Source organism: Lupinus angustifolius, chromosome LG17, assembly GCF_001865875.1.
Source record: "Lupinus angustifolius cultivar Tanjil chromosome LG17, LupAngTanjil_v1.0, whole genome shotgun sequence".
Lineage (NCBI taxonomy): Eukaryota > Viridiplantae > Streptophyta > Magnoliopsida > Fabales > Fabaceae > Lupinus > Lupinus angustifolius.
The window spans coordinates 4,916,802-4,929,579 of record NC_032025.1 but is presented as its reverse complement, the minus strand read 5'-3'; the positions used below and the strand labels follow the sequence as shown (position 1 = coordinate 4,929,579).

Genomic DNA, 12,778 nt, shown 5'->3' with positions numbered 1-12,778 from the left:
AATAAGTATGTGTTGGAGTAGCCACATGGCTTATTTAGAGTAAGGAAAGAAATGAATCAGAATGTAAAGAACAAAACTATTACATGAGGAAGAAAATTCCCATAGCATAAATCCGTGCGATCATTTGTACATGCCCTTTCAATAGTTAAATTTGCACCTAACATATGGGATCACCTGTCCCACGTTTGTCTAGTCCATTTAAAATTGTCATATATTTAAGAATAAAAAAATAAAAAATAGTATTTTATGCTGGTAAAATATGATTGGTTTGGAACATAAGAACTTTTAGAAACATTGAGGATCTATTTCCCTAACACTCTCCCCCTCTTCCACTTTCAGACCAGGACCCATTCGTTGCGCTCTTTAGCAGCATTGCCCCTGTCTTTGATAACGTGCGCCCCCATTCCCCTTCTTTGATCACTTATTACGCCGTTTATTTTTGCTTTGTTCGCAGCTGAATGATTTCCTCAGCTTGGCTCAGCATCCAATTTGGAAGCGCATGGAAGATTCTTGGTCTGCGTATGCATTACATTGTATTTCCTTTTTTATATTTCTTTTTTTTGTGTGTGTCATATTTGGAATAGAGCAAAAATGGGAGACCGTGTGTTAGACTTGTGCTGCGGAAGTGGAGATTTGACATTTCTCTTGTCTGAAAAAGTTGGCTCTCGTGGGAAGGTGTTTTTTTTATGTATTCCAAAGTGTTTTTGGGTCTTGCCTGAGAAATTACGAATAAAAAGTTTTGTATTTAATATAGGATCTACTTGTAACTACTTATAGTATAAAAGTTTATTAGGCTATCAATCAATCATGCATAATCATGCATTGTCTTATCATTATGAATTTTAACTTTTATAATCAATAGCAGAGTATGCGCCTACCAAGAAACTAAATGACTAGGTGTAAGGACAAAGGAATTACATGCTTCCAGTTTTAAGTTTTGGTTCACTAATAAGATGAGATCAAGTAATGGTGTAAGATCTCATTGGATCCCTAGAGGTTAAAGATTCAATTATTGGAAGCGATACTTGTTGGGAGAGGCAGTCACGTACCCTAAAAGTGATTAGTTCTTTACCTATAGGTAAGAGCATACCATTTGTTATACAAAAAAACTAGTCTTTTGTCAATATTTTGTACTTATATATATCTCAACTAAAATTCTCATTTTACATGGAAAAACCCTGGTCTTTCATAAATAATTGCAGTATCCAAACATAGTAATTATGAGCTGTTACATATATTAATCTAAAATTCTATATGTTAATCATAGCACTGCACACTATACATCATTTGCTTACCACTGCATTGGAAATTTGGCTTAACAACTCCCCTTATCTGAAGTATGCATTTTAAATAGCCATTGATCAGATACATTGTTAGCAACCTTCTCAATGTTTAGGTCTGAGCCTGACCATGTTATTTGGAAATTGCTGCAGACTTGTTCTATAGAGTAATTTCTCTGTGTTTCTCATGGTTACCTGGGATAAAAAGAGCTATGGGACATAGTAGCGATTGAATCTGATGCATTGAGAAGGTAAAATGGGTCACCACTTGTGTCATGGAGTTCCATAGTACTCTCATCTAGGAAGGGTGGATTAGAGGGAGCTGGAAGGTTCTCTTCCCTCTTTGTTAACATATGTAGTGCCTTTGATATAGATGGTCTCAATGAAGGGATCTCTTGAGTGCATAGAAGCCCTATGTGGACCACTCTTAAAATCTCATTCTTAACATTGCCACTGTGATCGTCATCATGCAATCCTAGATTTGGATCAAGTAGTTGTTCTGCAGTTCCTGACTGAAAATGCTTCCATGTCTGATGGCACAATAATAATATATTATATAAAAGAGAATGATAGTTAGTTCAGTACTTAATATTGTCTCAACCATGATTAATGTTCAATAGAAGAGTAATTTTAGCACATCAATTTAAGGAATCTGAAACTGACCACTGTAACTAGGCTGTCGGTATACTCTGATGTTTTGCTCCTGTTGTTCTGTCTTCCGGTAACTATCTCTAGCAATACCACTCCAAAACTATATATGTCTGCCTTTTCTGTTAACTGACCATGAGCTAGATACTCTGGAGCTAGATACCCCCTGCAGGTACAGGAGAGAGAGTATATGACTATCTCAGAAATTCAGATATGATTCAAATTATTTTTCTGGCTTTTGTACAATAGTTGCTTGTACTCTACCTTGTGCATATCACTTGCCAAAATAATGCATTATGATTAAAGATGCTGTTAGATACCCAAGTATAGGGACTAGGACCTAATTCTGCTATTAATAACTGTATAACTGTTATTGAATGAAGTAGTTAGATGTAAGTAGGAAGAGAATTCAAATGCTTATAAGAGAATTGGGAGAGCCACAAGACTCTCCAATGTGAGTGTTCACACTTCACAGCAATGTCTATGGTGCTGTATTTTCTGTAATATTTGTATTCCCTCTCTGATTCAGATTTAGGGAGAAGATCAGAAGAGAGTTTTATGAAGAAAACTTAATCTTTTACAATATTTTCTGATCAAGTTCTATTAGATACTTACAGAGTTCCTGCGATAGCTGTGCTTATGTGGGTTTTGTCTTCTTGCAAGGACCTCGCCAAACCAAAATCTGCTATTTTAGCACGAAACTTTGCATCCAATAAGATGTTGCTGGCTTTTATATCTCTGTGTATAATTCTTACTTTGGAGTTCTCATGCAGGTAAACTAATCCTTCAGCTGTCCCAATGATAATTTCATATCTCTTCTCCCAGTTCAGTTCTCTGCCCTTGTTTTTATCTGTCATTGATAAATTGAGAAGTATTATTTAGTTCACAATATGGTAACTTGATAATTACTTAATGGTCAAAGAGAGGTGTTATAGGTGAAAACGAATAAGCACGACTCGTCTGAATGACTGCCCATGAAATGGAGTCATTTTCAGATATGAGTTTGGTAATTACCAAAAATGAAGCGATCAAGACTTCTGTTGGGCAGAAATTCGTATACAAGCAGGCTTTCAGGTCCTGAACAACTACAGCCTAACAATCTGACTAAGTTCTTATGTTCCACACTACTAATTATGTTGACTTCATTGTAGAAATCTGCTGCTCTGTGTCTGTTGTTGAAATATAACCTCTTGATAGCAATCTCTCTTCCATCAGCTAGAACTCCCTGCAATACCAAATTGTTAGAGTGGCTTTAACTTGTAAAACGGTGGGATATAGATCTTCTGAGAAGTGAACTACTTTATAAACCGTTCCAAATCCTCCTTGCCCTAATTTGTTAGTTTCATCAAAAGACCCTGTAGCCTTGTCTAGTGTAGAGTACTTGAAGTTCAAGCTACTATGCTGAAGGGTCTTTGCTAACTTTTCTGCATCACTTGAACCTGAAACCAGATGATCACTGAGATCATTAGGCATCCTTAATATAGTTGTGTTATAATACATAATGTTCCTCCATATGTGAAAAGGAAAAGGTGAAGCGCTTCGAAGAAAAATGAATTGGTAGTATTTAAGAGGACAAGCACTATACTATGAATACTTAGTATACAATTAGTTTCAGCTTTCTGCCTTTGGAGGAATAGGAATGATGGGATTTTCTGGGTTTGTCATTCTGATAAGCAAATAGAGGCAAGTTAATGTATAAGTCATTTACCTCTTCGTTTCTTTTGAATGTATCTCTGTTTCCGGATATAAACTGCAATGCCTACTCCAACCACCAAAACAATTACTGAACTGATTACTGCAACCACTATCACTACTACAGTACCTGCACAAGACAGCAAAATGCACTCATACTCTGTCTCTAAATTTTTCTTTATGCCAGAAGGTGGGTCCTAACATAAATTTTATAGTCAAATGTAGAGTGTGAAGAATACAGCATTTCATTTACCTCTTGAACTCCCATTTTTAAGTTCCTTGTTAAGAAAATCTTTGTCCGAGTACCTCATGAAGCAACCGGTGTTAAGCGCTCGCCCTTCTGACCAGGGCAAGCATCCCAACATGGAAGAAGATGCATTCTGAAGACAAGCTTTGCAAGATCTTGTGTCCAAAGTCTTCCAACAATCAGCCAGAACATAAGCAGATTCGTTTGCTGTTCCTGATACAGCAACCTTCCCCCTAGCATAGCCGTTATTGTTGGGTGCATCTTGGATTGCACTTAAAACTGCTTGCTTTGCTGCTGCTTGAAAACGTGAGTCCTTCTTAGCTGTTTTATCACATACAGCTCTATCTCCTGGTCCTGTATACTCATTAAAGAAACTATAATTCTCAGACCTCATGAAGCAACCATCAAGGTAAATTCGACCAGCATTATAAGGGAAACATTGGGGAAGAACTGTGCGGGCTTCGGCATAGCATAATACACAGTCAAGTAATGAAAGATCTCCATAGCACTGAGCCAGGCCATAGTTAGTATCAGGTCCTGTCCCTGTAACAGCTTTTCCCATGCCAGTATTGCGCATCTGTTCACTGATTTTGTCCATTGTTGCAACAAAATTTGGAACAAAGATAGTGGTGTTATGCTCTAGTTCATGGCCACATGTTATTAGGACTGTTTTCGCCCTTGGTTCTGCCATTGCTGTTTGTGATAGTAATAGTGACTTAATGAGAAGGAAAACAAGCCACTGAGAAGAGATGAGAGTGATTACTTTCTTCATTTCCAGGTTGATCTGATCTAAATCAATTTCTCTGGTAGGCTGTTCACAAGGAACCCTGAAAAAAGAAAGGATTGTTCATAATATTTGGTGGTTGTATCAAACAAAAGGATCAATCATTCCATGTCTATGATTATATTGTTTACTAGGAGAAAAATACTTATCAATGAATAAAGCAAGTTAAATGCCAGTATGAAGTTCACATATTTGGTATAATTAGTTTGTTATGCTTAAGCTAAATGGTCACCCTATTCTTCCAAACCAACCTAGCAATGTTATATCCATTAGTTTTTTATGCTTAAGCCAATGGTCATAGTTTCCTATTTCAATGATGTGAAATTTTCAAAACTTTCCTATTCGTGAGTAGAAAGGCCACTTGAAGACAAAGAGTATCTTCTAGCAGAAAAATGGCCCTCAATGGTAATATGATGTGTATGATGCTACTGCCTTGTAATATCATTGGTAACATCTTTCTCAAAAAGTGTTACTTCATGTACCAGTTGTTGTGATTGGTCACAAAAATATTTAATTCATAATATAAATACTTTTTTCCCAACTAATCACAACAAGTGAACATGGAGTGACACATTCTTTTGGGATAAATATGATCCTGTGTAAAAGGAGGGAAGGTCCAAAGTCTGCAATTATCATTTTTGCTGCCACCTTGTAAGTTTTTTAACCAATATTTACAATGATAATTTACAATGAGTAGGATTTCCAACGTGGAGGATATATGTGATATATACAAGTTAATTAGTAATTAAATCATTATTAACTTTTGTACTTCAATATGGAATTTCAAAGTACAGAAGAAACATTTTCCTAAGAAACACAACACATTTTGTGAGAAGCAATCAACATCTTGTTCAGGAAAGCTCTTCATAGTATTGATGAGCTTTCAAAACAACATTTACTTCTGCTGCTTAACTTGGTCTTACTATATTTGTCTGCTTATGAATGAAATTAAAAAGCTTCTATAGAATATGTCGGTAATGGATCAAAAGTCTTGACCCATTCCTCTCAAGAAAACCTACCCCATTTATTATCCCTAGAAAATAGGCCCCACAATAGTCCCACACATTACAATATCCTTGCCATAGAAACCAAACCAATGATCTTTCACAGAATAAGAAGAAAACAAGACAGTGATTAAGGCAATTCTACAATGATTGTGTCATAGTTACCACTAAAAGCAGAACCTGCTGCAAACTTTATGGTGTTACTTCAAAAGTATTAAGTATTAAAATTATATTATATAGTAATATAGTAATGACAAACCGCATATTCTTAACTAGGATTCTGATAAGTATAATTGGTGTTTGTTTAAGAATTAAGATGTTGCTGGGTGTGTAATACGAGATAACAAAGGAAACTAACTATTTTACATTTATAATAATATATATTACAAGTTTACAACATGGGAAATTAGAAGGAGAAGTAGATAAGGGTTGACTAAACTAAAGTTGCAGAGAGTTTTAAAGGAAGTTCTTACCTTTGCTTTGCATAGAAAAAAACACTGAGAATCAGAATTTGAGAACTGAATTGTGAGAAATATCTGAATTCTAGAATAGAGAGGGAGGTGAGGTTTTTTTATTTGAAACAAGTCAAGTAGGAAAGAGAAAAAGCTTGTTCATGGAGTCAACCATGGATGCGCTAGAAACTTGAAGAACACAAAGTCTTTGAACCAGAAATAGACAAAGAAAGAGTAATGTGTAGTTTACGCGGTAACATCAAAACTTTTGACTCTGAAGGGAAAAAAAACTTTTTTTCTTCTGTGGTATACATCACAATGACACCAATATGAGTGCTTAATTGATTTTTATATTGTGGTGTGTTTGCCATTGTCTCTATTCTCTGTTCACATGCCTTGTAAAAAAAGTTAACAAATAATGATGATATGTTCAGTAACATATGGGGGAAAAGAAATAGAATGGTGGATTTATTGTGTAAAAAATTTATACTGTTATTGAAGAACCCTTTTTATTAAGATCCTCATAATATTCAATTTTGCCCTTCATTTGTAATTTACCAGATTCCATCATATTTATGACATTCACAAGAAATTGTTGTAATTAAGGACTCCAGAGTCCTCACAGTGGCATGGATTTTTTAACTTTTTGGTCTGTTAAAAAAGCAGTTGTTGTAGAAAAATTTCTACTCGTTTCAGTAAGAAAATTTGAAGTTTTTCTATTTCTATTTATATAGGTGGGTTTGGTTAAGTAGAAATTTTTAATGTATTGGGCTAATTTTAAGACTCTAAACAGAACTGACTTAGGTTGTCTCAATTACTTCTGTAGCATGAGTTCAGCACGGTTTTATAGTAGGATAAGAGTTAGTTGTTGAATTCACAATTGGCAGATTTACTTGTGTGATTCACTAGTAGCTAGAAAATTTATTGGAGTAATTATCTTGAAGCTAGAACATTCTTTGGTGCTTTCAATGTGTAAATCTACAACTTAAGTAGCACATTTGAAGGGATCCAATGACCAATCCCATATTTTGTGTCCTTTGTCAAAATGGTTTAAATGATTTAAATCAAATAAATTTAATAAATTATATTTTTTCATCAACCACCATACTTGCCAGAGAATGACAAAAATTGTGCCACAAATAATGTTTATGTGGAGAGAGTCTTAAGACCTTTTAAGAGAGAACTCTATTGTTGATTTTTTTAAGCTTTTGTGATGTTGTTTTTTAAATACAAATACATGTATAACAAGTATTATGCTATCTTTATTAATGCTCTGTTCTTATTGAAAAATAGCATTACTGCACAAGACATAACTTTGTCAATTATATTAATGGTTTTAAGTAATGTTTGACTTTTGTTAAACTGTTAGAATATATATCTAGTGCAAAAGTCAACACTACCAGCTGTACATTTAATTGGATTCATTCAATGAAATGCAACTCAGTTTCTACAAAATTCTCTGTTAAGCACATGCATTTCCATCCTTTGATACTATTTTATAAAAGAATGATAGTGAGATTTGCCTGCATGGGCTGGCCTATAACCTAATCATATAATCATATAGATGACCTGTGATATGTAGTACCAATATATCCTTTTCTATAACAATGTTGCATAGCCTATTTGATCCATATAAAGGTTCCCAATCTGTTAAAAAATGAAAAGAACAATGGCCATTAGCCTATGAAAAGCCTTAGGACAAAGACAATACCTTTTTTGTGTTGTTTTTATCAGCACAACAAGAATACTTGTTAAAAAGCATGAAATGAATTAGTTAATAGCATTAGGCCAAAAATGAATATAGAACTGCAAAGTAAGCATTTGTTTTCTCAATTAACTCACCTTATACTAAGTTAGAAAGAGATGTTAATTTATTGACTATGCATTATGGATTCGACCACAAACCATAAATAAGACATCACGTTTTGAACAAAAACCTTAAAGACAATAATTTCAATTTATTAGGGGTGAAATATTTACCTTTGTTATAAAGGGGAAATGATTGAGGCCGAATCTTTGTATACTATGGATATTGCAATGGGCCATTTTATCTTCAACTCTACAGTCTATCATACAGTTTACATTTATTATGGGTCAAATCTTTACCTTTGTCTATTCTTTTTTCTAGGCCCAAGAAACTGGTTGCGTTCTGCCTGGATCCTAAACTCTTGCAAGATATATTACCCCACAAGAATCAAAAAGTTATTTTCTGTATTATATCCCAATCTAAGTCCTTAAAATACCCCAACATCTCTGGACAGCTTTCTGCAAGGACCAGTTTTACAACCATGCACATGATTAATCATAATTATTTGTCCCCATAAGTAACAATTTACACACCGTCCCATTCAAATTATGCATATGGCTAGAGCAACATCATGATGATGTATTACATAGGAAAGTATGGCCCAAGATATGATGCTAGCATGCATGCAATACACCACAAATTATGGTTTATGGCTTTATGCAAAACACTCTTGTGGAGCTATGATATGATAGACAACATATTTCAATGGCTATGTAACTTTCCAAACCCGTTAAGGATTTAATTGTGTTTTCATTTTCAACATGGAAAGCTGTTCATGCCCCTTAGGCTCCTTAGACAAAATCATTACTTAGCATCACTGTTCCACGCTTGAAATCCTTAATATATTATAAGAACCCTTTGCCTTTTAAATATTATAATATACACACAATACCAGATGATAGGGTATCAAACTAACCTTATTTTAAAGGGATATTCATCATTTAATTAAATCCAAGCAGCTACTATTGTTTCTCATGATTCTACTCTCTTCCTTTTACAGAATAACTTTACTGACATACCACTTTATAAACAAAATTTTTCTAACCTTAGACCTTGTGGTTAACTTAGCATGGAGTATGTAGGATGAAAGAGGAATAAAATCTGCAGTTATTTCTATTATAAAAAAAAACTGTACTTATTTTTCTATATATAAGATCTACCATGCCCTGTATTTTAGGTTCACCGCTTCTGCAATATTTGTTAGTTTAGAATGTAGTGGGGGAAAATGCAGAAATTCTTTGCCTATCATGATACCCTTTCGGCTTAAAAAGGCAGGGAACTGATTATAGTAATAATCTTGACAGGAAGGTAAAGGATTAAAGGAAAAATGTCATGAAATCTATGTACCTTATTCTAAATTATTACACTCTCTAAGCTATATTATATATATGTATTATTAGGACATTTTCTATTTCAAGTGGGATCAGATATAATTATGCTGTAGTGGAAGTTATTATTATAGACTTCGAATTGAACTCACATGCAAAAGCTAACCAGAGTAAGCAGCTTATAAGGACTTTTTCTTTGGTAAATAGCACTTCTATATAAGGATTAAGTGATGGATTAATCACTATGGAATTAATAAGTGAATGAAAATCAAGGAGTTACAGCCATGTCATTATAACATACTGTTGAACTTATGAGAAAGAGTGAATGAATGAAGATAGATGCAGGAGAAAGAAATATGTGTATATACTTTGATTGAAGAGGAAAAATATATTACATTACATTGAAACAATACACTTTCTATTTATAGCAACAAACTAATTAAACTTCTAAAAATGTAAAGTATCTTAAATATATAAACAATCTGTTTAATTGATTATCGAGTACGATTAATCGATTAACGAATATGGTTAATCAATTAACGAGTCTAGCAGGAAGAATTACATTTTTTTCAACATTCTCCCCTAATTCAAACTGGCTTAGACCAATGACTCCAAGCTTATGTCTAAGTTCTTCAAACCTTTCATTCTTCAATGGCTTGGTTAGAATATCTACAATTTACTCTTCAGATATGCAAAATTTCAACTTTAACTTCCTCTACTCACTTGGTCTCTTAGAAAGTAAAATCTTGTTTCAATGTGCTTGTTTCTCTCACGTGCCACTAGATTCTTGGCAAGATTTATTGTTGACTTGTTGTTAACTATCAACAACAAGCTTTCTTCCTCTTTTCTTAGCTTCAATTATGTCAACACAATTTCTAACCATAGGGCTTGACAAGCAGTCATACAAGCATCTATATATTATGCTTCACATGAAGACAATGCAACCACATCTTGCTTCTTTGAGCACCAAAAGATTGGAGGAGCACCAAACATGAACACATAACTTGTTGTGCGCTTTCTATCACTCTTGTCTCCACACTAGTCACCATCACTAAACCCAAGCATGTTCTGATTGAGGCTGTTGGCTTTGGCATGAAGCATCAAGCCAAGTTCAATTGTTCACTTCACATATCTCAGTAGCCTCTTGACTGAAGGTAAGTTAGACTTCTTTGGTGTCTCTATGTACCTGCTCACAAAGCCTACACGATATGCAATATATGGCCTTGTGTTGCATACATATCTCATGCACCCTATCATCTATTTATATAGAGTTTTGTCCACCACTGAATCTTCTTCAAGTGCATCAGTTTTATTGCTAACTTCAGTAGGTGTGGATGTTGAATTGCAGCCTTCCATTTGAAATCTTTTCAACAAATCAGAGGTGTATTTCCTCTGATGCATGAAGATTCCAGTCTTGGTTCTTGTGAATTCTTTCTCAAGGAAGTAAGATAGATTTCCCAAGTCAGACATCTCAAACTCAGTTTTCATATCTTCCTTGAATGCACCAATTCTCCAATGCTGCTACTAGTTACTAATAAATCATAAACATAGAGGCACACTACTAGCAATTCATCTATGTTTGTACCCCTTATGTACACTCCATACACAACTCTACACTTGGCAAAACCAAGCTGCAACAAGAACCCATCAATTCTTCTATTTCAGGCCCTTGGGGCCTACTTGAGGCCATAAAGAGCATTATGCAGTCTATACACTAGATCTTCCTTTCTTGCAACCTCAAAACTAGATGGCTGAGTGACAAAAAACTTCTTCTTCTAGTGGTCCATTTAGGAAGGTTGATTTAACATCCATTTAATGTATGTGCCAACTATGATAACTTGCCATGGAAACCACCAATCTTATGGTTTCTAACCTTGCAACAAGAGCAAACACTTCATCATAATCAAGACCTTGTCTTTGTGGAATTTTTTTTTGCTACAAGCCATGCCTTATACTTGACTACCTCTCCTTTTGGATTTATTTTTACCTTATATATCCATCTCACAAAGATTGCCTTCTTGCTAATTGGTGATGGAGTGAACTCTCAGGTTTGATTCTTCTAAATGGGATTTAGTTCTTCTTTCATAGTATCCAACCAATGACTTTTGCTGACTACTTCTTCAAAATTCACAGGTTTCATCTCTGCCAATAGGGTCATATGAACCACTTCACCCTCTATAGTGACTTCTAAGTCTGGAAAGACTTCATAATCACTCAATCTTGATGGAGCTTGTCAATTTCTATGACATCTTCTTTGATTCTGAGCCTTAACTACAGTTGGTTGCTCAACAAACAATGGTTGGTCTCCTAGTGCATCTTTATCAAGTGCAACAACATAGGATGCTTTTCCGATCCACCACTATTTTCACTCCAATTCCAGCTTTGTCATTTATCAAACTTCACATCCATACTTAGCATTCTATTCTAAGTCAAGGGATTGAAGACTCTATATGCACATATGGAGTGGTAGCCAAGTAGGATTAGTTTTTCACCTTTGTCATCCAACTTCCTCCTTTACACTTCAAGGACATGCTTGTAGCAGATTAAGCCAAAGATCTTAAAATGACCCACACTTGGTTTAAACCTAACCAAGCTTCTTCAGGAGTAACTTCACCAAGTCTTCTTGTAGGACATCTATTCAAAATGTACACAGTTGTTGAGACAACTTCTCCTTAAAACTTCTTGGGAATTTCCTTTGATCTCAACATGATTCTAGCCATGTTCAATATGGTTTTGTTCTCCCTTTAAGCAATACCATTATGTTGTGGAATGTATGGTGACATTATTTCATGGATCAACCCCTCCTTATCACAATAATCCTTCCATTCACTTTATAGGTATTCGCCAACACCATATGTTCTCAATGATTTCAACTTCTACTCACTTTGTCTTTCAACTTGAGCCTTAAAATTGAGAAAAGTAGAAACTACATCACTCTTCCTCCTGATCAGGTACACCCATGTTTTCCTTGTAAAATCATCAATGAATGTCACAAAGTATTTGTTATCCCCGAGTAAATTTTCCTCAAAATGTCCACACACATATGAGTATACCAACTCAAGTGGCCATGTTGTTTTAGTTGGAGTGTAAACATCAAATAAATTTCTTGTCTTCTTATTTGCAAGACAAATATCACATTATTCACTAGGAGTTTTGATAGGGGGCAAACCAATTACAACTCCGATCCTGTTCAGAAAATTCAGGCCTTTGAAGTTCAAGTGGCCATACCTTTGATGCCATATCCAACTTTCGTGAGCAGCCTTGGACATCAAGCATATGTGATTGTCAACTTGAATCCTAACCTTAACGTTCTGTTGGCGAATAATGGAGCCTTCAAGATCACGTTCTTGTCACAATCAAACATCTTCAACTTTTTATATGCTATCAACATTGTATATTTGTCGCTACCCCACTTTTGTGTTTGCAACGAGAAATATACAATTAAATGCAATGGAGTCGCCATCGATATTTTTTAAAGGAAAAACATGAAAAACCAATTTTTAAAAATATGGTTGATTTGCTCAAAAATAGAAATT

The 12,778-nt window shown here is 34.8% G+C and overlaps 1 protein-coding gene across 2 annotated transcripts; it reads right to left on the bottom strand.

Moving 5' to 3' along the window:
- On the bottom strand, positions 1,103 to 6,415 carry LOC109331670 (cysteine-rich receptor-like protein kinase 2). Of its 2 annotated transcripts, XM_019566315.1 has the most exons (8): positions 6,129 to 6,415; positions 3,874 to 4,694; positions 3,637 to 3,750; positions 3,228 to 3,367; positions 2,943 to 3,153; positions 2,544 to 2,778; positions 1,944 to 2,094; positions 1,103 to 1,810 (listed from the first exon to the last, which is right to left on the bottom strand). In XM_019566315.1, the coding sequence occupies exons 2-8, from the start codon at positions 4,637 to 4,639 to the stop codon at positions 1,472 to 1,474; spliced, it is 1,956 nt and encodes a 651-aa protein (XP_019421860.1). In that variant the 5' UTR covers positions 4,640 to 4,694; positions 6,129 to 6,415; the 3' UTR covers positions 1,103 to 1,471. The 2 variants fall into 2 exon arrangements, with proteins under 2 accessions (XP_019421860.1, XP_019421861.1); XM_019566316.1 differs by lacking the exon at positions 6,129 to 6,415 and having other exon boundaries at positions 3,874 to 5,101.